This window comes from Pipistrellus hanaki (assembly GCF_964339955.1).
Source record: "Pipistrellus hanaki genome assembly, chromosome: 9".
In the NCBI taxonomy this organism is placed as follows: Eukaryota; Metazoa; Chordata; class Mammalia; order Chiroptera; family Vespertilionidae; genus Pipistrellus; species Pipistrellus hanaki.
In genome coordinates, this window is record NC_140511.1 from 73122024 (window position 1) to 73148778 (window position 26755).

Here is a 26755-nt window from a genome sequence, read left to right on the forward strand (position 1 = left end):
TGTGACTGCTCGCTGGCAGGCAGGGAAAGGGGGCTTCTCAGGAGCATCTGTTCTTACCATGGCTGGGGGTGGGAGGCGGGAGTCAGGAAGTAAGATGATGCCTCTTGCGGTGAGGCAGGTGGAAATGCACAGATGTGACAAAACAGGGCAGCTTGCACGGGAGCAGGGAGTCTGTGAGCTTTGCTGCTTCCCTTCTGTGCTGGTTACCTGTCACCTTCTGTGCTGGTTAGCTGTCACCTGTGCTGGTTAGCTGTCACCTTCTGTGCTGGTTAGTTGTCACCTGTGCTGGTTACCTGTCACCTGGGCTCTACCCATGAGTTGGGTGCTCCATTGCTGCAATTAGCTGGCAGGTCTCCCGAGAGTGAACAAAAAGTCAGGATTCACGACAAAAGCCCCACTTGGGTCAATGCTGTCCACCTCCCCATAGACTGCCAGCTGCAGGTGATATGTTGGTGATTTCCTCTCAAGCTGGACAGAGGGTTTCATTTGAATCTTGTCTCATCTGGAGTGAAGACCATAGTGAAGAAAGAAGGGGCCCATAAGGGGTCAATAACCCAGACCCTGGCCACACAGAAGGGTGACGGCTTTGCATGCAGACTGCTCCCTGCCCCACCTCTGCCTTTGGGAGCCTAACCTCTAGGCTTGGTGGCCCCAGGCCCGCTCCAGAGGAGTCTGGTTCCTACTGGGAGCACCAGGGCTCCGATCAGCTCTCCCCCTGCTTTTCTCCTCTCCCTCTCTCTCTCTCTCTCTCTCTCTCTCTCTCTCTCTCTCTCTCTCTCGATAATGTGGCAGATAAGATATCTCAAACCCATAAAACTTAAAAGAAAAAAAAAGAAAGCTCAGCTACCTTTTTTTTCTTGCCCAGGATCTGAAAAACCCATTTGTTCCCTACCCGAGAATCTCCTTTACTTTCTGCTGTGGAAACCCTTCGGGGAGTGTGCGTGGATTCCTGGCAGCCGGGCTGCGGGCTGAACCACGGGGCAGCTTCTCCGTGTCTAGCGAGGATAGCTCAGCTGGTGAGCGTTCACATTGAGAGGGCAGGCGGAGGGACAGCCGGGCGAGGAGAAGGAAAATATTTCTTTAAGTAGTGAATGAGTCCCCTCCCTGCTGGAATCTAAATCTGGCCCCGGCAGAAGCCTGGAAGCCCAGCTCCTCTAATTGCTTTTCTAAAAATGAGCGCTTGATGAAACGCAAGCCTCCGCTGGATGGCTCAGGGGATGTGGTTGCTCATCGGCATGGGACACATGTCGGAGGACGAGAAGCCAAACATCAGGCCAAGCGATAACCCAACATAAATAGCATGTGAGGGAGAAACCCAACTCCGCTGACTTCACCAAATAGCAGCCGCTCTGCCAGCAGGATTCTGCCCAAGAGGAAAAACTCATTTAAAAATATGTGACTCTTGGGAACGAAACCTTAATATGGATAACTCCACGAGCCTTGCTTCCAACAGGCATTAGCTTGTGGAGGGGATGAAGCATGAAGGCAACGGGGGAGGATGATTTGAAGCCCAGCTATTCAGCGGGCAGGAGAAGGAGCCGACAGAGGGGATGTGGAAAGAAATCAGGGGAAGGAGTGGCAAGAAAAATTAGATGTTGGTTTCTAACGGGATGTGTTAGCAAATTCCAAGGAGAGAGCTATGAAAATTGGGCCTTCTTGGCAGGGGTGGCTTTCTGTGGGGACCATGCGGAGGGAGTTTCCCTGAGATATACTCTGAAAACTTCTGGCTTCTCCAGCAGGCAAATAATTGAATGGTGGGGTCATGGAGTTTGGGAGTTGGGAGTGACTTTAGAGATCATTTCATTTGAGTGCTTTGTTTTTTTTATTTAAAAAAATGTTTTTTTAATTTGATTTCAGAGAGGAAGGGAGAGTACGAGAGAGAGATAGAAATATCAGTGATGAGAGAGAATCATTGATTGGCTGCCTCCTGCATGCCCCACACTGGGGATCGAGCCCACAACCCAGGCATGTGTCCTGACCGGGAATTGAACCGTGGCCTCCTGGTTCATAGGTCGATGTTCAAACTACTGGGCTATGCCAGCTGGGCCTTTGGTTTGTTTTTTTTTTCTTAGAGAATTTTTATGAGTTTATTTTCAGACTCAGAGGACAATGAGATTAAGCACCTATAAGGGTTGATGATGTGCCCCATCTTTGTTATTTCCAGTCCACCCCACTGAGGTAGTGCTTTGATTCTCCCTGTCTCACAAATGCGATTCAGAGAGGTTTCATGACCTACTCAAGGGTACATAGGCACGGTTCCTAAAGAAGTTACACATTTGATCCAGCAACTTCACCTCTGGGTATATACACAAAAGAAGCAGAAGCAGGGACTTAAACTGATGTTTTACAATCAGTGTCCACAGCAGTATTATTACTAATAGCTTAAAAGGTGACAATCCAAAATGTCCATCCACAGGCAAACAAAAAATGGCATATACATGCAATGGAATATTGTACAGTCCCCCAAACCGATGAAATTCTGACACATGCTATGACATGGATGAACCTTAAAGATATTATGCTAAGTGAAATAAGCCAGACATGAAGGGACAAAAACTGTATGATGCCACTTATATAAGGCTCTTCGCATGGCCAGATTCATTGAGAGTAAACAGTGGTTGCCAAGGGCTAGGAGAGGAGGGAATGAGGACTTACTGTTTAAATGGGCATATAGTTTCTACATGGGATCATAAAAGAAGTTAAATGGCTAGTAGTGATGGTTGTGCAAGCCACTGAACTGCACACTTAAGAATGATTAGAATGGCAAGTGTTGTGTTATTTATATCTTCCCACAAAAATAATATCAAAAGAACACACAGCAGATGAGTGGATCCTGCAGTGATCCCCGGCTGTCCGGAGCTCCAGCTCACCTGGTACCTGGCTGACTTTAGCTCACTCATCTAAAGGATCAGTTAATAATGCTGACACTCACCTAACCTTAGCAAGGCTTCAGGACACACATGGGGGTGGGTGGGGAGAGTCCTGGGGTGCTCCAGTTTTGGTCCCACTGTTGCTCCGTCTTGGCTGGCTGTGTGGCAAAGAGATGCTGTAGAGCTGAATGTCTGGTCATGGGCAGCTTTCAAGCTAAGCAGTCTAAAGAAACATTGAGTAGGACACAGTGTTAACAAATGTTTTGAACCTGAATGCTTTGAGGCAGGCTGGGTCCAATCTATGGCTTGACACCCAAGCTTCTCAACCCACCTATGTGTCCCTACTGACACTTGAGGTTTTGACCTCCATTCCTGAGAGGTACAGGGCAGAAAGGAAGAGTGAAGGGGGCGGGAGGAGGTGGAAAGCCAGGTGCTGAATGAGGAGAAACGCAAGTGTGTCAAAGCTCTTAAGGATTGAGTAGCTGACTGGTCTTTTAAAAATAGGAACGTGTATATATTTTACACGCGCTAGTATGTGTTATGGGACATGATCTCACTTCTCTCTACGAGCTCCAACTCTTTGGTAAAATGTTTTACTCTCACGAATACCCTTGGGAGTGAGCTTTTGGTGGAAACCGAGACCAGGGCTGGGTTTTATGTCTGGGTCTATAAGCGACAGACAAAGCATGGACATAGTTGCCTAGAAGCAGAGGTGACCCGGAGCATGTAAGTCCTTTGGAAATATCTAGAAATTTCAGGAGGGCATTGGAATGCCACTGGCATGGGCTTCGCGTTTGACTGCAATTTGCTTGCATCTGGCTAGACAGAAATGGCTGAGATGATGACGTCTGGGGGACCGAAAGACTGGCCTTAAGTCTGAAAATTATTTCCATCTGCCCCACTGGGGGCGGCCAATCCTGACGCAAGAGAAAACTTGTCTACCTGGCTCCCCTGAGACCAGTTCTTGAAACTGCATTTGATTTGGGGAGGGGGGGTGTGCAAATCGGGAAAAGTTCCATTTTGGTGATAAATGAGGGACATTTGTGCTCGTTCCCCCCCACATGGGGGAGGACCTGTCACCTTCACTAGGTAGATATTTGAAAGTCACAAGAGCCCAGATCTCCCTCCTCTTACTTTATGTTAAGGGGGAGGGAAATGCAATGTTTACAGTTTCTAGTTCCTGATTTCCAGGGCAGAGAACCCAGAGGTTAGCCAGAGCTTTGCAAGCTACCAGAGCAGTGGCAGAAAGTCTATCAGATTCCAAGCCTGGTTTATGTTTAAGGAATTCTGTTTGTCAGTCATCACATGTCCTAGGCCAAGGCATTAGGTTTCTAATGGAGAGGAAGAAGTAAAAGTGGAGGGAAAGCCAAGCATCATACCTGTAAACAAAACCACTCAAGGAAGGCAGAGTGTTGGCTGGAGATGTTTCACTCTCTTAACCTACGGGACTTACTACTGCTCCCCACTCAACCCTCGTCATAGTTATCAGCAAGACAGGTGCAGAGCCTATGTGGGTTGAGAGCAGAGTAAGAAGGGAGAGGTAGTAGGTTGAGAGTGAAGTAGGTAGGGGTAGGTAGTAGGTTGAGAGTGAAATAGGTTGGGGTTGCACATCAAATTCTTCACCCTAGATGGTGGAAACATCAATGATGGAATTCTCTTTGGAGGATGCTCCCATCCTATCTTACCTGAGGGACCCAATCTGAAAGAATGTATTGAGCTTGTGGTAAAAACCAGGCCTTCTTCTCTATGCTTTATATGTATTTACTTAATCCTCTCAACAAACCTGGGTAGTAGTGTTATGATCCCCAGTTCACACATGAAGAGCTTAAGCAAAGAGGGGTTCAGTACTTGCCCAGGTCACATAGCTAAAGGTCATGTCTTGATCCCAGACAGTCTGACTTCATAGTTTATGCCCTGAAACACTACACAACACTACCACAGTAAGCAGTAGGTCCAACTAGAGTATTTTACCCAAATCATAAGAGATCATGATGTTAGTGAAGAAATCCATTTATCTCTCGGACAGTCCAAGTGCTCAAAATGGCCCAAGCAAGGTCATGGGCTCACCAGAGGCAGAGTGGATGTGGGAGAAAAGAGAGAGAGACATCAACCCCCCAGGATCACAGAGGAAGTATCTACTCATAGAACCCAAGAGGAGCCATTCCCTAAAGGAAACAGGGGTCATAAACAGATAAAAAAAAAAAATCCAGCCAGTTTCTGGGATAGCTGTCCACAGGATCATGCATCATTCTCTGATTAGATATGGGAGATGAGAATTTCTTTGTCCCATGGTCAAGTTTTAAAATAAAAATCATGTGTCTCTTTGCTGAGGGTCAGAATTCAGGGTGAGGCACATTTCCAGTCTGGCCCTGACATTCTGTAGCCCAGCTCCTTGATGGATTTGTTCTGTCAAGGCCATCAATGTGCAAACACTTAGGCTATGGAAAGGGAGGAGCAGGCCTGGCGTCAGTAAAAGGGAGAATTTTTTCTTTTTTTTCTTTTTTCACATAACACAGTTGATGGATATTACAGGGGGTGGAGATGTGATCTCTTTCCATTAATACTAAGATGGGTTTTAACCAGTTCATTTCAACTTCTATTAGACACTGATGTCTGGGGTATAATGTCACGTGGTTAAGAGAAGCCCCTCACCCCCACCCCCTTGGCTGAGCAATGAATGAAGACACTATTTCTGTCTCCCTCTGCCCCTGGACATGGCAAAGCCTTTACTCCTGCAGTGTGGGCATCTTCACCACTGCCCTCTCGGAGGTCCTGGCTGTCTCAGAGTTAGTGGTTTGGCAGCAAGTGTCTGTGCAAGCAGAAGTCTGGTCAGTTGGTTTGGTCTTTGGAAAACCAGGGTTGTTGCCGCCAGAACAGAGTGAGGACCACATTCAGGCAATTTCAGTTTATGGGGAGATGCAGCATATGTCCTCATAAGCTGAATTCATGACCTGTTGAAAGATTTCCAGCCCGTTTCATGGAAAACTACTGGATACAGGGGGGATGTGGGCCCAATTCACTTCAAATCAAATGAATTGCTTGAAGACTCCAGGGAATTAAGATACCCATGTTTTTCAAACCCAGCTCCATGTCCATTTATTTCATAGGATTCCTTTGGAGATGATCAATTAATGCCCCATGTCATGGGATCCCACCTCAGGAGTTAACAGTCTAGGACAAGTTGCCTGAGCTTAGCTTCTAGCTGGTAACATCTACTCCCCTATTTTCCAACATACCCTGGGGTCACCTGGATGCAAGCAGAGGGAAGGGCTTGGCTGGTGTGAAGAATCACTGCTGCAGGCCTCTGTGGTCTGGCTTTCTGTCTCCCAGGGGGTCGTTGACTGCCTGCTTCTAAATGGTGTTCGGCTTCCCTTCTGTGCAAGGCTGGCTCCTCTGGCCCACTCGCTGGTAGACAGAACAAGTGAGCATCCCAAGCCTTTATGGAAATGAGAGACTGACTGCAATAAATAGAAAAAATCAGCAGTAATAAACTCAATGGACTAGCTGTACTACAAAATAGAGACACCAAAAGGTCATAGCAAGAGACATATTTTTACCATCGGTCTTTCTCACAGATAACCTTCACTGGTAATCATGCACAGCTTACCAGTCCACATTCATGTGTTTATTTAGCAAACATTATCAGGCACCTCATGGCATGGCCTGAGGGGCTGGAGATGCCATGATGAGTAAGACAAAGTCCCTTTCCTTAAGGCACTTGCAGCCTGTTGAGAGAGCTTATGGTCCAGCCTGGCGTTGAAACCTACAGTCTTGGGAGATACTCCGTGAAGATAAGCAAACAAACCCAGGGTTTTATGGTGTAACTAGTCTGGGGGATTATATACAAAGTATATTACAGACCCCCACAAAGCCCTGCAATAAAGAAAGCAGTTATTAGCCTTTTATAAAGTTCTTTAGCCACAGAACCATCTACACTAATAAAAGAGTAAGATGCAAATTGACCATACCTTTTCAATGCCCACCAGTCAATCAGGAATGAGTATGCAAAGTAACCCAACAAAGATGGTGGGTTAATTTGAATATGCAGGTGCCCAGCAGCCTGGGCAGGCCTCTGGACAGCATGGGAAGGTAGAAAGGCAGCTCTGGCTGGAACAAAGGTGGTGCTGGCAGTCAGGGAAAGGAAGGCCCATTCTTGCATGAATCTTCATGCATTGGGCCTCTAGTTTTTCACATAATACCTTATACAGTGATTTTCAACCAGTGTGCCTCAAGAATTTTAAAAACATGCAATATTTGACAATTTAGTCAGGGGCACTGACCTCTTTTCCCCTGGATTATCAAATAAAAATTTAAAAAAAAGACAACAGCCAACACAACAAAGCCATCTGGTATGAATAAATCAAAATTATACCTATTTTTGTCAGATCAGCAAACAATGCAATATATATGTTTTGGTGTGCCGCCGAATTTTAGTAATTATTTTGTGTGTGCCATGAGATGAAAAAGGTTGAAAATTGCTGCATTACACCAACCAGGGGAATTGGTGCTCCATGGATTCTAGTTTGGAAAACTCTGGTATCTTGCCCATAATGAATAAAACATTGAAGAATATCTCATTACTACAGAGGACAGGGTAAGAAGAGAATTTGAAAATCTGCAAAATATGGGCTTCTCTTCAGACTTCTGCTGAGGGATGGGCAGGCAATCTGCTGCCCTTGACGTTTAACCCTTGTGGAGATGTTAAAAGAACCAGGGAGATGATCCACTCCATGTTTCAGTGAGAAAAGTCCTCGCCAGCATTGGCCTGTGTGTTTCACAGAGGAAACTGATTGCTTAAAGTGATGTGGATGTTCTCGTATCATTGGATGTCCTGGGAATGATAAGAACTGTGACTGGACTTCCTGACTAGATTGTATCTTTGGTGACAGCCATACTGTCTCCTCTTTAAAAAATTAGACTATTTGAGCATTCTTTTAATCCCTGTGGACACAATTCAAGGTCTAATTCATCACTAGTTACTCTCTCTCCTCCCCCTCCCTCTCTAAAACACACACACACACACACACACACACACACACACACGTGTCGCTTGTCTCTAATCCCTTGTTATTAACCCCCATCTTGCCAGTTCTGGGTAGCCCAGTCACCATGACCTTGATTTGCACCACCCAGCAGTGGTCTGGGCTGTTTACCCTGGGGCTGTATCCCATGGCGAAAACATGTGAGTTTGAACTGCTCATCAACCCCTTGCTTGCTGTTTCTGAGGACTACTTTGTTCCTGCATTTGTTAAATATTGCTCTTGTTGTCATGCAACAGGGCTTCTCCTTGGCCCCAGCATTGCTTGCCTCCTTCCTCTGCCCAGACTTGTTTCAGATTAGGTGGCTACAGTGGCAATGAGTAAGGAATAAAACTGGCTGTTTCTTTAAAGGTTATTCTGCCTCAGTAGACTTGGGTAACCCCTGAGATTCAGCCCTCACTTGCCATATTTATGGAATTCATCTTCGACACAGATGTCTTGGTTAGAGTTAGGGCTAGGGTTAGGGTTAGGGTTAGGGTTTGTGTACACATGCATTTGAACTTGAACACATCCATTCAAGTTCAAATACACATGTACACAAAAAAACAAAAGTGTAGATGTGGGTATGTATACATTTAGGTGTGTATGCATGAGTATGTATGTACATGTGATATAGAGTAATATGTTTTAAAATATGGGCCAGAGTTTGAATCCTGGCTCCACCATTTGGCTGATTTTCTTGGGCAAGTTGCTAGACCTCTTTAATGTGATCTTACCACCTTCCACCCTGTAGACTGAGGATAACAGTGTCTTTAATACAGGTTGATTGCAGGTGTTAAATGAAATCGTCTATTTAAAGGGAATTCTCAGGAAATTAAAGTCATCTACTCTCCTTTCCACTATTTTTTCCACTAGTACAAGTTTCATAAAGACTTGAAAAGGGAAAACACTGGGTGTTCTATAGATTGTAAAATGGAAGTTACATGGGCCTCTCAAGGCCCACTTCAGCTTCATCTATAGTCCTATTCCATTCATCTGTGACTCTGTCAGAAAAAAAAATAGTCCCTAGTGATTCACCAAACATTTATCTCTTTGAGCCTTGTTTTGTCCCCTTGGTTTTATCGTGCTGTGCCTTAGTTCCCTGTGTTTGAGATAAGGCCACTGGTAGGGGCTGAGGGCCTAGAGTCTCGAAGAGTAGGTGATTCTGGGTCAATGATGTTTTCTCCCAAACATGAGATGTTGCTCATGACCACCTGTTGTGATTCAAGGGGGAAGCCAGCCAGGAATCCTCAGGCAAGAAGTCCCCCTTCTACTTGTCCTAGCGTGCAGAGCTGGAGGAGGTAACTATAATGAGGGCTAGCCTGTGTGAAGTCGCTGCCAGCTCAGGGCTTAGCGAGCCATCGAACATACCATTATAGATGCATCACCCTCGCTCAGCATCTTTCCACACTTTACATCTGCTGTTGGCCAGCTGACTCTGGTAGAAAGAGAATCTGGCTCCTGCCTGGCACCAGTGAACCCAGATGTGAAGACAATGACACTTAGTCTGGAAGCTCTTGGCAAAGAGGTCAATGTGGTTGACCAAGACCCCCAAGTAGCCCTGACACGCTGACTCAGAAAGAAGGTGTTAAAATTGTGGAAGATTGGGAAGCAGGCATGATTGTGTGTAAAGTTCTTGGATTGGGGGAAATCCAGATTACATTTGGAGTGTATAGCTTTAAATTTTATTGTTTCTAACTTAGCTATTCTAATGCTTTGGTTGATATAATATTTGCTGAGTTGTGTTGCCAAGTACTTTTCAATGTAATATGAAAGTCTCTTTTTAGTAGCCAATGCTAATAAAAAACATAAAATCTACTGAGCTCATATTACAACCTTTGAAATAACCCAGAAGCAGCTGTCCTTCAAGGATTAACACAGTTGTTGAAAAAAATGGCAAATGGGAACTCTTCTAAGACACTAGAGTTTGGGTTTTGCCCCCTTTGGCTATGGATGTGAAATTTCTATTTCTAACAGAGAAGCAGTAGGGGTGAGGTATGCCCTACATAAATAGGTATTTTAAAAGAGAGTAGTGGAAACACGAGACTAGGAAATCTGGAAGCAAGGAGGAGAAACCCAGAAAGCCATGACCAGAACATAGCGTGTGCAGACTGCTAGAAAATGCCACGTGTGTGTGTGCCTCCAGAGAAGACAGCATTACTCACCCTCTTCTCTCCCTTCGCCAAAGGTGTCTTCGCCAAACATGTGATGGTGTTTTATTCTGAAGAGCAGTGTTTCCCAAACTTTTGACATATGTGTACCCCTTCTATAATTTTCGTAACGCTGAGTACCTCTCATACTCATGAGAACGTAGAATTAGGCGCAGCTCAGCACGGTGCAGTGCATATCCCCACCAAACTCCGGTGCAACATGTACCCCCACCAAACTCTTCCCATACCCTTGGGGGTACGCGTACCACACTTTGGGAAACACTGCTGTAGAGAATAGTGGCAATGCCTTGACAGATATGCAGTTTTCCTTCCAAAGCCCTTTATGGTCATTGTCTTCTTCAACTACAGGAACATCAACAACTCCATCAATCTGTGTCCATCCTCCTGAGATGTGGAGAAAATGCTGCACCAAGGTGTCTTGTCCATGATTGTCCAACAGCATAAGCGAGGGACAGATTCAGGATTAAAAGTTGGGTGGTTTGATCCCTGAGTGTGTCCACTTCGCCAGTATTGCATTCTTAATCTGCATAGTTAGCGGGGTGAACTCTGTAGAACCCAGGTAGAGTGTTGGAAGGAATAAGACTTTGGTCCCAGAAAGACCTGGATTCTGATCTTTCTTCTTTCAACTGAAAGCTGTGCTCCTGGGGCAATTTATTTACCCCTCTCTGTTCCTCAGTTTCTTTGTCTTTTCAATGAAAAAAAGTAACACTTTGAAGGGTAACGATGAGGATTCTGTGAGCTGGTATATGCTCACCAGGGGCTCAGATTAATTTCCTGTGGGTGCTGAGACCAAGGGAGTAGAGGAGGATGAATGAAGAGCCACAGTGTAGGGCAGTGTGCTTAGTAAAGGATGAGGAGAGAAAGGAAGTGCCAAACTGATTTTTGCCCCTCCCCTCCCCAACGTACAAGAGCCTACAAACCAGATTTCCAGGGGATTCGTTGGACGTTTTCTCACTCCTGATTCCCAAAGGAGGGTGATAAAGGCATTGCCTCTGCAGCTATCATTATCTCGTTAGCAAGAGAAGCTTTGAAAGGGGAAGATGGAGGTCACTGAGACTGGGAATCAAGCCAGGCTGTAACGGAGGGTCACTGGTGTTGGCATGGTTCTCAAAGGCTCAGGAGGAAATAGGGAATCACCAATAGCCCCAGTAATGTTTTGTTGCCCCTGTCTGCCCGTTATTCCTGCTCAGGATTTGCCTGTCTGTCATTGGCCCCATGGAGCGGGCTGGTAGTCAGGAATGTGTGCTGGTTGGAGATCAGTTGGGAAGTTCAGATTGCTCAGGGCAGGTGAGGACTGAGTGGGGATGAGTGAGGGCCTGGGTGCCTATCTCTCTTATTCATAACATCATTTTTATTTCTCACACTAGTCTCATTTATAAAATTGCAGGTCAATAAACAGCTCAGTAGAGATTTTAACTAAGTGTGGTTAGATGGGATGCTATGAGGTTTTTGGTGGATGCAAAGGCAGATTCTAACATCCAGCATGAGCGGACACACGACAAAAGTACTTTTCTTTGGGTGGTCTCGCCTGGGCCTTTAATCAGACGACTGATGTTTCAGTCATGTGTGGAACAGGCTGACCTTTGTTTGCATAAAGAATCCGGAGTTTTTCTGATCAGCCGTAGCATCATCCTGTTAGCATATTGCCTGAAAATCTAATGTTGAAAACATGGCTCTCGGTGACTGAGCTAAGGGGACACTGTTGCTCCCCCTGCCATTCTGTGGCAATAAGCCCCTGCTGTTTGGGGGATTAAGTGTTCCCCATGTTGTCAGCAATGGAAATGGGTGAGCATTGGATAGCTTTACAGCAAACCATCAGGCAGACGAGGGGCTGTGCTAGGTAAGGTTGATGGTGATGACAGCTGACTTGTTCATTCATTCATTTGTTGAACTGGGGCCAGCTGGTCAGAAATGTGCACTGGTTAGACATCAGTTAGGAAGTTCAGATTGTTGTCATTGCCTTGGCATCCCCAATTCCTAAAACAGGACTGAGAGATTAAGGATCTTGCATTCTCCAAAGTGAATGCTGGAATATCCAGAGCTGGACCATCATGGATAGGAGATGAGCAGATGGCTGTCCCGAGAGTGGCTGTTGGAAGAAGAGCTTGAGCAAAGCTTAGGATGTCCAAGTACTTGGCAACTTTCTTGATATTTGTTCACCCTGATTTTAAAAAGGAGGGAGTGGAGCCCTTGCACACATAGGATAATGATGCAGTAATTTAAAATCAACCACTGTGCTGCGATAATTTTTAAAATATGCAATGCCTGTCATTTAGTGAGCAGCACTGACCTCTTTCCCCTTAGATTATCAAACTTTTAAAATATGACATCAGCCAACACAACAATAGCCATTTGGTATGAATTAAAATTATACCTACTTTTTGTCAGATCGGCAAAAATATAATATTTTTTGTGTTGTGCTGCAGAATTTTAATAGTTTGTGTGTGTCATGAGATAAAGAAGGTTGAACTTTGCTGAAAAATCAATTTTTAAATAAAAATACTGTCCCCAGTTCTGAGAGGGGAGAAGACAATGTGTATACATTTTGTCAGTATCTACCTGTGAATATACAATATATGTGCTTATTGGAAGAAGACAATTTGAAGGATAGACAACAAAATATTAAGGATACTTCTGAAGACTTTTTATTTCTTATGATTTTATTTTTTTGAAGCTTTCACAAGGGATCTTTTATATTGAAACATGTTAAGTTTTCTAAAGAAAAAAATAATTTATCCGATGGAAGAATTAAGGGTGACCCCCTGTGTCTGGGGCCCGAAACTCTGTAAGCTGGATTTTGCTATGTGATCATGGGCATGTGCTTGACCTTTCCCTGCCTTGGTCTGTCCCAGGGCAGTGTTCCATGAGTTATTTTGGCTTTAGTTGCTTACAGTAGCACCCCCTTATCTGTGGTTACACATTCTGCAGTTCTAATTACCAGGTCAACTGTGCTTCAAAGATATTATATGGGAAATTCCAGAAATAAACAATTTTATAAGGTTTAAGTTGTGCACCATTCTGAACAGTGTGATGAAATCTTATGCCGTCCAACCGTGCCCCACTCCTGATATGAATCATCTCTTTGTCTAGGGTCTCCACACTATATACACACACCCCCCGTTAGTCACCTTTACTTCGCAGCCCTCTTGGTTATCAGATTGACTTGCTGTCACTGCACTTCTGTTCACGAAACCTTTATTTTACTTAATAATGGCACAAAATTGCAAGAGTAGTGATGCTGGCAATTCAGATATGCTACAGAGATGCCAGGAAGTGCTTCCTGTAAGTGAACAGGTTTGTCTGCGTAGGAAAAGGCATAGTATACCCAGGGTTTTGTACTGTATGTGGGTCCAGCTATCTACTGGGGGCCTCAGGTGGACAAGGAAGGATTACTCTATTTCCTGGGGAGCAATGACAGGATAAAATTTATTTGCAGCTTTTATAAGAATTTGTTGTTAACTGTGGAAGACAAATTAAGTTTGCTCAGTCCACTAGGGTGAAGCTAGAGGTTGTCCTGACCTTTCTACCCTAAGCAGTCCCATCCTCCGTAGACCTGGGATTCTGCAGGCCTGCCTTCCCCCTAGAATTCATTCTCTAAAATAACTCCTTTGGCATTTATTTTTGCTTCTTCCTTACATAGTGCTTTTCCTCATTGGTACAGCAAAGATGTGGGCTAGATGTTTGTTTGTCTGTTTTTTTTCAAATATATTTTTATTGATTTCAGAGAAGAAGGGAGAAGGAGAGAGATACAGAAACATCAATAATGAGAGAGAATCATTGATCAGCTGCCTCTTCATGCTCCCCACTGGGGATTGAGCCCACAACCTGGGCATCTGCCCTGACCAGGAATCAAACCCTGACCTCCTGATGCTCAACTGCTGAACCACAACTGGGTGGGTTGGATTAGATGTTTTTAAGAGGAAAAACCTAATTCACCAAGTCATTTTGAAGATTAAATTGTATAAATAATATAAAAAGCACCTCAGCTAAATAAGTGCTAAAGTGCTTTAGCATACATATACGAAAACCTTCAGTAACTTTTAGCGCTATTGGTGTTTTTCTCTAAATCCTTGTTCTGTGCCTGGCCTTTAGCACCGTATTGAAATTCGTGAGATTTGTACAGCTAACGCCAAATGGCCAGTGAGCCTTTTCTGCAAATGTTGTAATAAGTGGAGAAAAAAATCCAGTAAATGCCTCTTATCTGCTTATTGTGTTTTTAAGTCTCTTCAGCTGGTCAGCAATAAATATTTCTTATAGAATATCCCACTTATGTGTTTATTTCTTACTCATAGTATGGGGAGGACGAGAGGGGTGGATTTACCAGGCCAGAAAGAGCCATTAAAACCATTGCCTCCAGTAGTGACAAAATCACAGTGGTTGATGTCATTCATTCCCAAATGCCAGTGTGAGGATCTTGGCTCATCCACCAATGTTTGTGGATAAAAAAAGGTAATAACCTTTTATGCAAATGGTTCCTTTCTATGATGCTAGAATGTTCTTACGAGGCTATGCCTAGGTGGTGATACTTTCTTTAAATGGCCCTCGTTGACAAATTAAGAATGACCAACTCTGTGTCAGACTTCCAAGTTCAGCGGTGGAAAATAGAAAACTGAACTGTGAAATTCCAGAGGTTAGACGCCACCACAGACGCTAAGGTGGGTTTAAGTAGGTCTACAAAGCATGTTGGGGATTCCTGCCAGAGGGTTTCAGAAACAGCTTCAAAGGGAAGCCAGACTCACTGTCTTCCTCAAATATCTGACCTATTTCTGCTTCACTCGTCATTTTTGTGCAACATTTTTAGAAATGGAGAGTGGGAGAAAGAAGCACCAAAGCAAAGTCTGTTTCTTAGCCTGGGTTCCTTTGGGCAGCCTCCTCCTGATTCCTCTTATAGATTTTGCCAGATGGTCTTTCTTTTTCATTTCCTTAAGGTGTGTGTGTTTGTGTGTGTGTGTGTGTGTGTGTGTGTGTGTGTGTGTGTGTGTGTGTGTATTTTAAGAAAGAAATACATAGCAGAAACTGGTTTGGCTCAGTGGTAGAGCGTCGGTCTGTGGACTGAAGGGTCCCAGGTTCGATTCTGGTCAGGGGCATGTACGTTGGTTGCGGGCACATCCCCGGTAGGGAGTGTGCAGGAGGCAGCTGGTCGATGATTCTCTCTCATCGACGTTTCTGGCTCTCTATCTCTCTCCCTTCCTGTCTGTAAAAAAATCAATAAAATATATATTAAAAAAAAAAAAGAAAGAAATACATAAATCCTACACAGAAAGGAATATCTTTATTTTTTTCTCAAGGGAAAGAAGGCTCAGTTGAATTGAGGGATTGAATAAAGTTCTGCCAATGAGTTCACCCTTGGAAAACATTGAAATTCTCCCAAACATACTAATGAAGGTGCCTGTTGTCTTCTCTGTTGGTTTTCACTATGAAGATTCCATAAAAGTTGCATGCTGCGAGAGGGAGGAGCCAAGTTTGGAGGAAATGAAGGGCATGGTCTCTACTTGGCCATCAGCCTTGCACTTGAATGACCCAATCTGGAGACCGGTCTCCAGACTTCTTTGATGGCCTGAATGCCTGGGCTGTGCAGGGCAGCTGTGTCATTGAACGTTCTTAGAGTTGTGAACTGCACAACCTGTGTCACTGCAAGCTGTGGCCTGATGCACCCCCAGCAATAATAGAAATGAGCGTAGGCACTCAAGAGGTGTATATTTGCTTATAAATTATGTATGTGTATGTTCCATCCACTTAGATTTCATATGGATAAAACATGATTACTTTATTAGAAAATGAAAATGAATAGCAGTTCTAACAAATTCATCTGTGCACAATGATGGTTTTGAACACCCTCTGATGTCAGCCACCCCACTTGGGAGATGTTGGCCTGGAAGAATGCATAGTGTCCTCTCTGTCATTCAGGCAGGGTAGTACATTTGTAGGGTAGGGTTGCTTTTTAGCAGTAAGGTACTTATGGGTCTTACCCCTTCCTGCCAGGACCTTTGTCCTTACCTGCTGGTTTCTATTGCAGAGTACACAGTCATTAATGAAGCCTGCCCTGGAGCTGAGTGGAATATCATGTGTCGCGAGTGCTGCGAATATGACCAGATTGAGTGCGTCTGCCCTGGAAAGAAGGAAGTTGTGGGGTATACCATCCCTTGCTGCAGGAATGAGGACAATGAGTGTGACTCCTGCCTGATTCACCCAGGTGAGTGTGGAATGGGAGACCTCAGGTTGCCTTGCATTTTCTGAGGTCATGAATGGGAATAGGCTGAACACTTGTCCTGACAGGCAGCCCTCAGGAGGCTGTGAGGCCATGCTTATTAAGGATGTGTTCCTTGCTATTGGACTGTCATTGTTCCAGATTCCTTTGTTTTGTCTCCTTTTTAGTGAACAGAGCTAGGGAGTATATATTATTTTTAAATGAATTTATGTTGATATTCAAGTTCCAATGTAATAAGGTTTACTTACCTTCTTTGATTTTACATTTGTATATCTTTGTCCCATGGTGAACATCCTATTTTCAAATAATACTAACCTAATTACTTATATTCTTTATCTTATGTTAGAACATAATAGAATTGCATAAAATAACAATAATACTATTAGCACTAACAATAAGACCACTGATTGAAGTTATGATTTCTTTGTGGTTATTATTGACCTTAGACTATATCCCACTAAGTGTATACAGTCAAAGCACTGTGTTTTAAAACCAATCGACGTACAGGCATACGTTGTTTTATTGAATTTTGCTTTATTGCACCTCATAAATGTTGCGTATGTTTTACAAATTGAAGGCAAACTTCCCACCAGCAAAAGCTTATGACTCACTTGATGGCGGTGGTCTGGAATCACACCTGCAGTATCTCCAAGGTGTGCCTGTACTTCTTTTCTCTGTAACATATGCCACCTATGTGATCTAGGCTTTTTATTTCCATCCACTTTCCATATTTTACAATACAAGCAAATATATACACACACGTATACTTCTTTTCCTTTCTTGCATGAAAGATAGCATACTTTATTTACCCTTGCTTTTTGCTCTTAATAATGCATGCTGGAGATCACTCACTGACAGTATGAAGCCGCCATCTTCATTTCTTCTTGCAGTTACTTGTAACTGTATTGTGTGATTGCCATAATTCATGAGTATTTGGGTTGCTTCCAGCTTTTTGCTACTATAAATAATGCTATAGTGAATAGCCCAAGGCATACATCATGTAGTATTTATGCGGTGTATCTTTGGGGTGCATTCCTAGGAGAGCGGTTGCCGGGTCAAAGAGAGGTGCATGGGTCATTTTGCCAGCTTTTGCCAAATTTCCCTCCGTGCCTTTGGCACTCACAGTGGTTGTGTATGAGGGCACTGTTTTCCCAAAGCCTTGCAACAGAGCATGTCATTGGGATTGTTGCCAGTTTCGTGCACGAGAAATGAGATCTCAAGGTGGTTTTAGAAAGTTCTCTCATGGGTGACAACAATCTTCTCTGTGCTGGTGGCAGGGGTGGTAGGAGGGTCAAGATCCAGGGGCACGGTGGCAGGATGTGAACCGTGACTTCCAGAATGTCCAGCAGCACCAGGGCCCTCACCCGACCAAGATTGCAGTTCTAGGCTGTGTAGCTCTGCACTCGGTCCTCTGGCCCTTCTGGCCATTCTGTGAGTGCCTTAGTGTCTTTTTTAGTAGAGCCTCATTCTTTGTCATCCCCAGGCTGGTTTTTGTGGCTTGCACACAATGGTCTGGGTGTTACTGTGCCAAGAAAGAGTTGGCAGGATCGTTGAGGTCATACTCTGAGTCCATTGGCCTCCTCAGTGGCACACAGGTAAGGGAAGCAACGAGGGGAAGTGGCACATAGGTGAAGATGACCTTTAGGAGGCACAGTGACCCCACTGGGACCCAGTTATGGGCTACATGAATTTGAGGCAACATCTAAGCAACTCTTCTCTGTTGAGAGAAGGGACCGGGAGAGGGAAGTAGAATCAAGCTGGTATGCAAAGAGAGGGTTATTAGTCTCTCTCCTACAGAAACCAGCATATACATACTGCAAATATATATACCATAACCCAACAAAACCGGATTTCAGCCAAAAACAAACAAGTATGCTGTCAGCTCAAGGAGACACTGGTTATCTCAAATAACTGAGAAGCCTGCATTGGCAGTTCAGCCATCCATCCATCCATTCAGTGTAATAATATTTATTGAATATTCCTTATGTGGCAGATACTGGAGTACATTCTCTAAGGATAGAATGTAGCTGAGCTAGAACTTAGCTGTCTGCCCTGAGTGAGACTGAACAAACTCTACCTTCCCTCATCACCCTCCATGTTTTAAAAATGATCCTAGCCCTGGCCGGGTAGCTCAATTGGATAGAGCATTATCCCAATACTAGAGATCTGGCGCACCAAATTCGTGCACGAGGGTGATACCTCAGCCCAGCCTGCACCCTCTCCAATCCGGGACCCTTGGCTTCTCCTATGCAGCCGGTCATGCAGGAGTTGCTGACTCTAACACCCGCTTTTTGCAAAATTTTCAGGTTGCACCATCTTTGAAAACTGCAAGACGTGCCGAAACGGCTCATGGGGGGGCACACTGGACGACTTCTACGTGAAGGGATTCTACTGTGCAGAATGCCGGGCGGGCTGGTACGGAGGAGACTGCATGCGTGAGTAGACCCCCGAGGCAGCTCCATCTCTAGGGCCTGCTGGTTTAATGTCTCCGCTGGCTGCGGACTACGGTTTCTCTTGCTGGAATCTGAGTTCTGGCAAGCTTGTGGCCAAAAAGCTTTCTAGATAAGGTTATAAAAAAAAACAAACACGCGCATTTCCATCTGCTGGTTGTGGACTGTGGACATCTGTTTAGAATTGGACACAGGAGGTTCCTATCTGCTCTTAAATCTTCCCCTTTCTGTTGAACAAAGCCAAGGCGTTCTGCATGGCCTCCTGGCCATTCCTGAAGCGGCTCCACATTAGCATCTGTCAGATAACAGGGACTACAGCACCGGAATGCTCTGTCTGTAATGTGTTTTAAATATGAATTTCTATTGGCACATTTTTTGAAGCCTGCGTTCAATTCCTGAGGCCCATGTCAAATTGTCAGCATGCCCCTTGTCCCAGGAAAGAGATTTTTTTCTGGGTTCTACTTGAACTCCAAGAATTATTTAGTCTTTATGAGAGTTCCCTGTGGGTTTCCACAAGCCTTTGAAAATGGAGTGGACTGTTACCTCCCCTCAGCTGGAGAGTCCCCTCTGCAGTGCCCTGATGGTGGCTGTTCCTCTGAGACGCTGGACCTGGGGCAGCAGATGTCCTGTTAGTGTTGTGTTTAGCCTGTTCTACAAGTTCCCTCCTTGAGTCAGAAGCATTCTGGGTGGACTTGCAGGCTGAGCAATTTGCCTCTTATAATGATATTCTCAGGCCACAGAGATGGAGACTGGAGAGCTATTGGTATTTTTTGCCTGATCAAACCTTAGCAAAATGCCACGAATTTCAAGGGAAAAGGGTGAGGTCTGTGGTGTGTGGCCGAAAAAGCCAATTACCCCTGGAGGAGAAGGGACGTGTTGGTGCTTCACTGGAATCCTGGGAGCTCAATTATCCTGAATGCAGATGATTTTACAGTGCTGGTCTGAGGTGTAGATTTAAAACGTTGATGTCATTTTAGATGGTTTCCGGGAACTTAAATTTTAGACTTTGGGGGATTATTTTCTAGGGAGATTCGCTGCAGGATTTCACCTTGGTCTTCCTCTGACAGCTGTTCTCTGAAGACATTCTGATATGATCAAGAACACAGGCTCTGGAATGACACAGGCCTGGACTAACCAATGGCTTTGCACTGTGACCATGGCTAAGCCATCTAACTTTGCTAATCGCAGTCTCCTTTTCTTTAAAATGGGAAGAATGAGCTCTACGCCATTGGGCTGTTTCTAGAATTAAAGGAGATGTGTGTATGTGTGAAATGCCTAATGCTTTGCCTGGAATATAGCAAAAATGAATACAGTAAACATATCATTATTCTTTTATATGCTCCTGTATGGCCAAGCTAGTAGTGATCCAGAAATAAAAGTGCTTAAGACAGACAATCAGAGCTGTCCAGCAAAACTTCGATTTCGCATTGACCCCCTACAGTATATTAGATCACTTTAGGATTTTCTTCTGTTTGGAAATGGAAAGTTGCTCCTTCTCTGTGTGAGTGGAGAAGGGCCATGTGATGTGACGGGGCCATAGGCAGGAGTCAGATTGTGCATGGCCTTGTAGGTAGGTGAACTGGGTCAAGATGTTATTCTGAGTGCAGTGAGAAGCCAATAAAGAGTTGGGGACTAGGACAGTGGTCAGTAAACTCATTAGTCAACAGAACCAAATATCAACAGTAAAATGATTGAAATTTCTTTTGAGAGCCAAAAATTTTTAAACTTAAACTTTTTCTAATGCCATTTCTTCAAAATAGACTTGCCCAGGCCGTGGTATTTTGTGGAAGAGCTACACTCAAGGGGCCAAAGAGCCACATGTGGCTCTTGAGCCACAGTTTGCCAACCATTGGACTAGGATATGGCATTGGCAGAACCAGGTAAAAAGGAGTCACGGGTAGGGGAGCTGTTAGGTAGGAGTTGATGCTTGAGTTATGCTTTGCTCAGGTGTGGGCAGACCAGGAGGATACCTATGTGGGTGCAATTCTAGTCTCCTGGTTCTTAACCACAGTGCCATCCAACCTCCACTTCAAAAGCTCTGTTTTCTCTGAAAAGTGGGAAGTGGGATTTCTGCTGAGGGCAGAGTGGAAGTGAGACCGGGGCTTGAGAGCAGCAAAGGTTTGAGACAGCCACGCAAGGAATAAGGAAAGGCAAGTCTCAGCAAGACTGAGGAGCCTGTTCAAGCTGGAGCTGTTATGTAGGCGATGCAGCCAGGCCAGTGGGCAAAGGTCTCCAGTAGCATGGTAGCCGCGATGAACTGAAACAGGCATTTGCTTGATCTGAGACTTGACTAAGACAGGTCATCCAGGTTGGGTAGGACATGAAATCAGAAAGAGCCTGGCAGAGAGAGAATAGGGATGGCTGTCTCAATGTGGTGGAAAAGTAAGCTTAGTGGTAATAAAGCAGTGGAACACGTAGATAGAAGGGGTATTGTAGGCAGAGAGTAGAATATCTATGTTGAAGCTTTCAGGGGTGGTGGTGATAATATGTTCATATATAATAGTCAGTTTTTGCTGTGTAACAAATCTCAAAAGGAAATATACATTTTTTTATTATGGGTCTGTGGGTGGGCTGGGGTTCAACTGACTTCAGCTGAGCTGATCTGGGTTGAACTCCATGCCTCAGGGTCCAGGCCAAAGGGGCAGCAGCTACTAGGGATGTGCTGTCCTTGGGGGAGTTGCAGAAGCACAAGAGGCCAAGCCATACACACAGGCACATTTAAGGCCTCTGCTCATATCACATTCACTCACATTTCAAAAGAGGTCACGTGGCTAAGCCCCAAATCAGTCAACTAGGGAAGTATTCTCCATCCCAAGTGGTAGGGCCACTGATGGTATCCAGGTATCGGATCAAGGCTTCCTCAAGGACAGCTTATTGCTACAATAGGCCATTGCTACTGGCAGAACACAGAGCCAGGCCCTCATTCATCAGTCTACCCAGCCATTCAAAAAGTATTTCTTGAGTGGATGCTTGGAGCTTGCAATTTAGAGAAGAGAGAGAGAAGAAGAAAAAAAACAACCCAAAAAGTAAAAAAAATTTGGAGTGCGGTTGTCAGTGCTATGAAACAAACAGAATAACGGTCCGATTCCTATCTCATTCTGTGTTAGTTCAGTTGTGCTTGTTTAGTTCCATGATGTTTGCTTTGAAAGCCTCATCCCACACAGTGTGCTATCTGGCCACAGTCTTAGCCTTCATAGAGCATTTCTTTTGGGGCCCTGGGTTAGACACCAGGGAAAACAACGAGCCCTCAGTGAGTTTACAAACCATCCATGGAAACAGCGTTTGACCATAAGAAGACATCTGTGTGATATGATGATGTTATTAGTTCTTACCACATGAGCCTCATATTGGCATTAAATGAATGTGAATGGAATTCAAATGAGGAAGTAACTCATTTCACTGTTTGTGGACTTCTTGCTGGGCACTGGGTGCTGCCTGCCTCTGTTAAGGGGAAGCCACACTGGAGTGGCTGTTTATGGCTAGGGCATCTTGCTGGACACCCATGGCAGTGCAAGCATTTACCCAGTAGATGGCGCTCAAGTGATCCTTTCAGGCAGTTTCATTCCAAAGGAAGGAGGGCTTCCTGTTGAACTGCCCAGGCATTCCCCACGCACCCCCAATCCCCCAGGACCCTATAGAACCTTAGGGAGGAGAAGTGACCGGCAAATTCCAGAAAGATGATTCTATATTTGAGTTATAGAGCTTTCATATAAAGCACTGAGCATGTTACAGCACCTTTATTTGATCACGTCCTTGACAATGTTTATGTTAATTAGTGTTAACCTAACTTACCACAGTCTTAAAATCCATTATGTGATCAAGTCATTCATAACCATTGGCAGATGGTATTAAACAAGATAACAGGAGAATGGCCTGAAGTCACTGAACCTAAGGGAAGACTTTACTCACATCTCCCTGCCTAGGAAAGAATGATTTCGTGAGCTCAGAAAATCCTGGCTAGGGACAAGAGCCAATTCTTGTTTTCTTTCCCCAACCTTTTATTTTGAAAAGTTTCAAATCTACAGAGAGTTGAAGAACAGTACATTCCTATACCTTTCACCTGGATTCACCTATTAACATTTCCCCGCATCTGACTTACTTTTACTGCATACAGACACGTGAATTTAATATTCTCCATGTTCCATGTTATCACCATTTTTCTTTTCTGTGCTAAAATTGTCCTGGAATTGGCCAGCACAGCCCCTGAAAGCTGGCTCCACTGCATCATTCGGTAAGCAATGCCTCACTCCCTGGTCTGCAACCAGCCATTTCTCCACGAATCCTGGTTCCTCCTATGGGAAAGGCCTTTAGGAACTGCAGTCTGTGTGCTGGCTCCAAGAGGGGCTGAGAGCTAGAGTCAAAAGGAAGCCTTCCTCTCAACACTTCTTAAACCGGGAGGTAGTCTTTTACGTGGAGCGGGACCAAGAGCCACTCCATATGCCACACTTCCATGTAGCATGACAGTGATATGAACCTTTTAGGCACTGAAGGATCCAAGGGATATGAGAAGGTTAGGAAGTCAACCCAGAGAAGAGAGGATTTATAGAGAGAGATTATTAATACATTTATCTTCTTAGTCATAATTTGCATAGTGGTAGAGGAGCCAAGGAACTGGCCATAAGCCATGCCCCACACTGTGTGTGGGCTAGAATAGGAGAGAGGAGGATGATTTGTGAGGCTGGTCCTTGAGCCATAACAGACAGTGGTCAAGAGCAAATTTGTGTGTGTGTGTGTGTGTGTGTGTGTGTGTGTGTGTCTGTGTGTATGAGAGAGAGAGAGAGCACACTTTCACAAAGCTTTTTTAAAAATATGTTTTTATTGATTTCAGAGAAATGAAGAGAGAGGGAGAGACAGATAGCAACATTGACGAGAGAGAACCATTGATCGGCTGCCTCCTTCATGTCCATTACAGGGGACCGAGCTTGCAATCTGGACATGTGCCCTGACCGGGAATCGAACCAACAACCTCCTGGTGCATGGGTCAATGCTCAATCACTGAGCTACACTGGCTGGGCTGTATTGCTGATTAGTGGAGCTGTCCTCCTGGGGGACCAGAGAATCACCTGGGTGGAGTCACTGAAAACTGGCTCATCTGGCTCTAGTCTTTGGTGTCCTGGCACTTCCATGAAAGGAACGATGCCCAATTGGGTCCAAATTGGGGATGGTATTGTGCAGTGGTTAACAATGGGACTTGGAACCAGTGGGTTTGAGTCTCTATTCCTATGACTTTGCCAAAGTTACTCAATCTTTGTAAACCTCAGCTTCCTTATTTACCGAATGGGGATAATAGTGGCCCCTTAGAGGATTTTTGTGGGTTAAATTAAGTACCATCTATAAACCCCTTAAAATGGAATCTGGTACATAGTAAGTACTCAATAAATGGTGGCTGCTATTCTTTTTAAAAATATATGTTTTTATTCATTTTAGAGGGAGCGGAAAGGAGGGAGAGGGGAAGTAGGGAGAGAGAAAGAGAAAGATTGATATGAGAGAGAATTGATAGGTTGCCTCCCATGCACACTCTGGCCTGGGACTGAACCCACAACTTGGGCATGTGCCCTGACCAGGAATTGAACCAGTGACCCTTTGGTGTATGGGATGACACTCAACCAACTGAACCACACTGGTCAGGGCTATTCTTATTTTTATTTTTAAACCAGAGCCATAAAATAAGCTCTTCTTTTTCTTTCTTTCTTTTTTTTGAGAAGGAAATCAATGTAAGGACAGAGAGGAAACATAATAAAGCAGAATTCCCCAAAGTGACAAGAAAATATATGCTGGACACAAGGAGGTAGTCTCCCTAGGACGAGTATTGTGTGGTAAATTGCATTTTATATTTCATGTCCTGTAGCTCTTTGGCTCTAGGGAATTCAGGTGAGAAGTTTGCAGAAGATTTCATGTTGTCAAAGAGCTCATCCATCATTGCTCAGCTTCTGGTTAGGGCATAGGACATGAAAAAGACTTCCTTTCTGCTCAGAGAGCAAGAAATCACTTGATAAATCAAAGAAAATTCAGAATATTCTTTAAAACCTTTGAGTATCTGTGAATACATACTCTGTAAGAGTCTGAACTCCAGAGGAATGAGTTCTTTCTGGGTGAGCAAGGGATCCAGGATGCTTTGTACCTTAAGTGAGTCAGCTATAGAGGTTGGCTGGGGGCAAGGCAGGTGAGAGGGTGGACCTGCTGGAGGCAGAGGAGGAGCCTGCCACACTTGTGAGGAACCTATGTGTTGGCCAAATGGATTGAAATCTGAAGGAGACCGCAAAGCAAAGGCCATCGTCTCCACCAGATATTTCCCTTAAATGAAATTTGGCTGAGCAAGCAGAGGCTGGGGCAAGACATGGAAAGCTGGAGATCTTGGGAAAGTGTAGTTTTACAGCTTCAAACACTTGACATTTCAAAGTGATACCATTTCCTAGGCTCCATTTTTCCATTCTTGCAGCTATGTAGTTGCAGGAGGTTGGGCAGTGGGGGTGTTGAAAATCAAAGGCAGTTGTTAGGTTCCTGGTGCTTGAATTTCAAGACCCTTCCAGAAGGATTAGAGCCTTGGGCCTGCTTCAAACTAGCTTACTTTCTGATTGGGTCGACCTAATTAGTCCCTCAGCCCACTTGCCTAATAGAAGAAAGGACATTAACAATCCAAAAAAATCTATATATTTCCTGTTGTGAAGAAGCAAGAGAATGGGACCTATAGTCAAGAGAAAATGTGGGATCCCTTAACATGACCCCCGTGGTTCAGGGCCCACTCAGGGTCCGGTTTCTGGAGAAGGCCGCACACTAAAATGAAGAGAGACTGGAAAAGAGTTAATTTGGGAAAATGGGGGCCAGGCGGGAAGTCTACCTCTAGTGGGAAGACTAACCCCTCTCTGGCCTTTTACCATTCCTTTTATTGAGATTCTGAGACAAAGACATCTCTTAAGGAGGAAGTTCCAACAGCAGAAAATCAACTTACATTTACATATGATTAACAAATTAAAGTTGCCTCAGGCACCACTATCTCAACTAGACAATGAGTTAATGGCTCTGCTAGCTCTTTTTACATTTTATCTCCAGTGACAATGCTAGGTTTTAGTTCCCTGTTCCTGGTTCCCGGCAAGAAAAATCAGTCCAAAGAAACAGACCACACATGAGAAAATACTGGATTTTTCAGACAAGGATTTTTAAATGATTTAAAAATAAATATATTAAAGGGTTTACAGTAAAATGTTAATACAATTGAAGAAAAGAAATTTCAAAATTGATTTGAAAAGTGTTAAAAGGAACCAAACGGAAATTCCACAACTGAGAGCTATACTATTTAAAATTTTTTTTAAATGATCAGAGGTGATTAACAGCCAGTTGGTCACAACAGCAGAAAGGAGCAGGGAACTTAAGTACAGGTTTAATAGAAATAAACCAAGCTGAAGCACAAAGGAAAAAAAGACTGAAAATGTTTAGCGTTCGATGTCCTTTGTGCTACCCTAGTCCAGATCCTGTCTTTTGAATTGGATTGGCAGGGTTTTCTCAGTGTGTGTATTTGCAAATACCCAAAGAGGAAAAGACCTTCTGCAACAAAGTGACTGATGCTATTCTTGCTGGACCACAGTTTCAACTAAATGGACAGACCATTTGGTACAGGGGGGAGGGGCTTTAAAAATGGTCTGACTGGGCAGATGTTTGGTTCTATCTTGCACAGCCATCCATTCAGTTAATTAATTGAGCACCTACTCAATGCATATATAGGCGGGAACATGACAGGCAAAGTCCCTGGTCTCTCAGCACTGTGTCATGGGGGAGGCAACCAGTTATATAAAATAATCTGTATAAAGTATCAACTTGATTGGGATTATCAGCCACATGATGGAGTTAGCTGTGGAGTCACTCCTGGATGTCTTGTTGTTCCTGAAGAAGACCTGAGGGCCCCCTTCCCTCCATAAAAGCCACCACGTAGCACTGACTGTGAACCGGGCATCTTCTCTGTACCTTCATGCCCTAACTCATGAATCCTCAGCACAGCCATTTTACGGGGGAGGACACTGAGTCAAAGAGGGGTTAAATGATA

At 44.4% G+C, this 26755-nt stretch overlaps 1 protein-coding gene across 3 annotated transcripts in view; it reads left to right on the forward strand.

Annotated features, from left to right (window-relative positions):
• Positions 1 to 26755, forward strand: part of PAMR1 (peptidase domain containing associated with muscle regeneration 1) — a 133594-nt gene that overhangs the window by 73254 nt on the left and 33585 nt on the right. For all 3 annotated transcript variants that reach the window (XM_084894437.1, XM_084894439.1, XM_084894438.1), the window contains 2 exons: positions 16076 to 16252; positions 18574 to 18702. In XM_084894437.1, coding sequence (XP_084750563.1) covers positions 16076 to 16252; positions 18574 to 18702 — 306 coding nt within the window. The remainder of the gene's footprint in view (positions 1 to 16075; positions 16253 to 18573; positions 18703 to 26755) is intronic.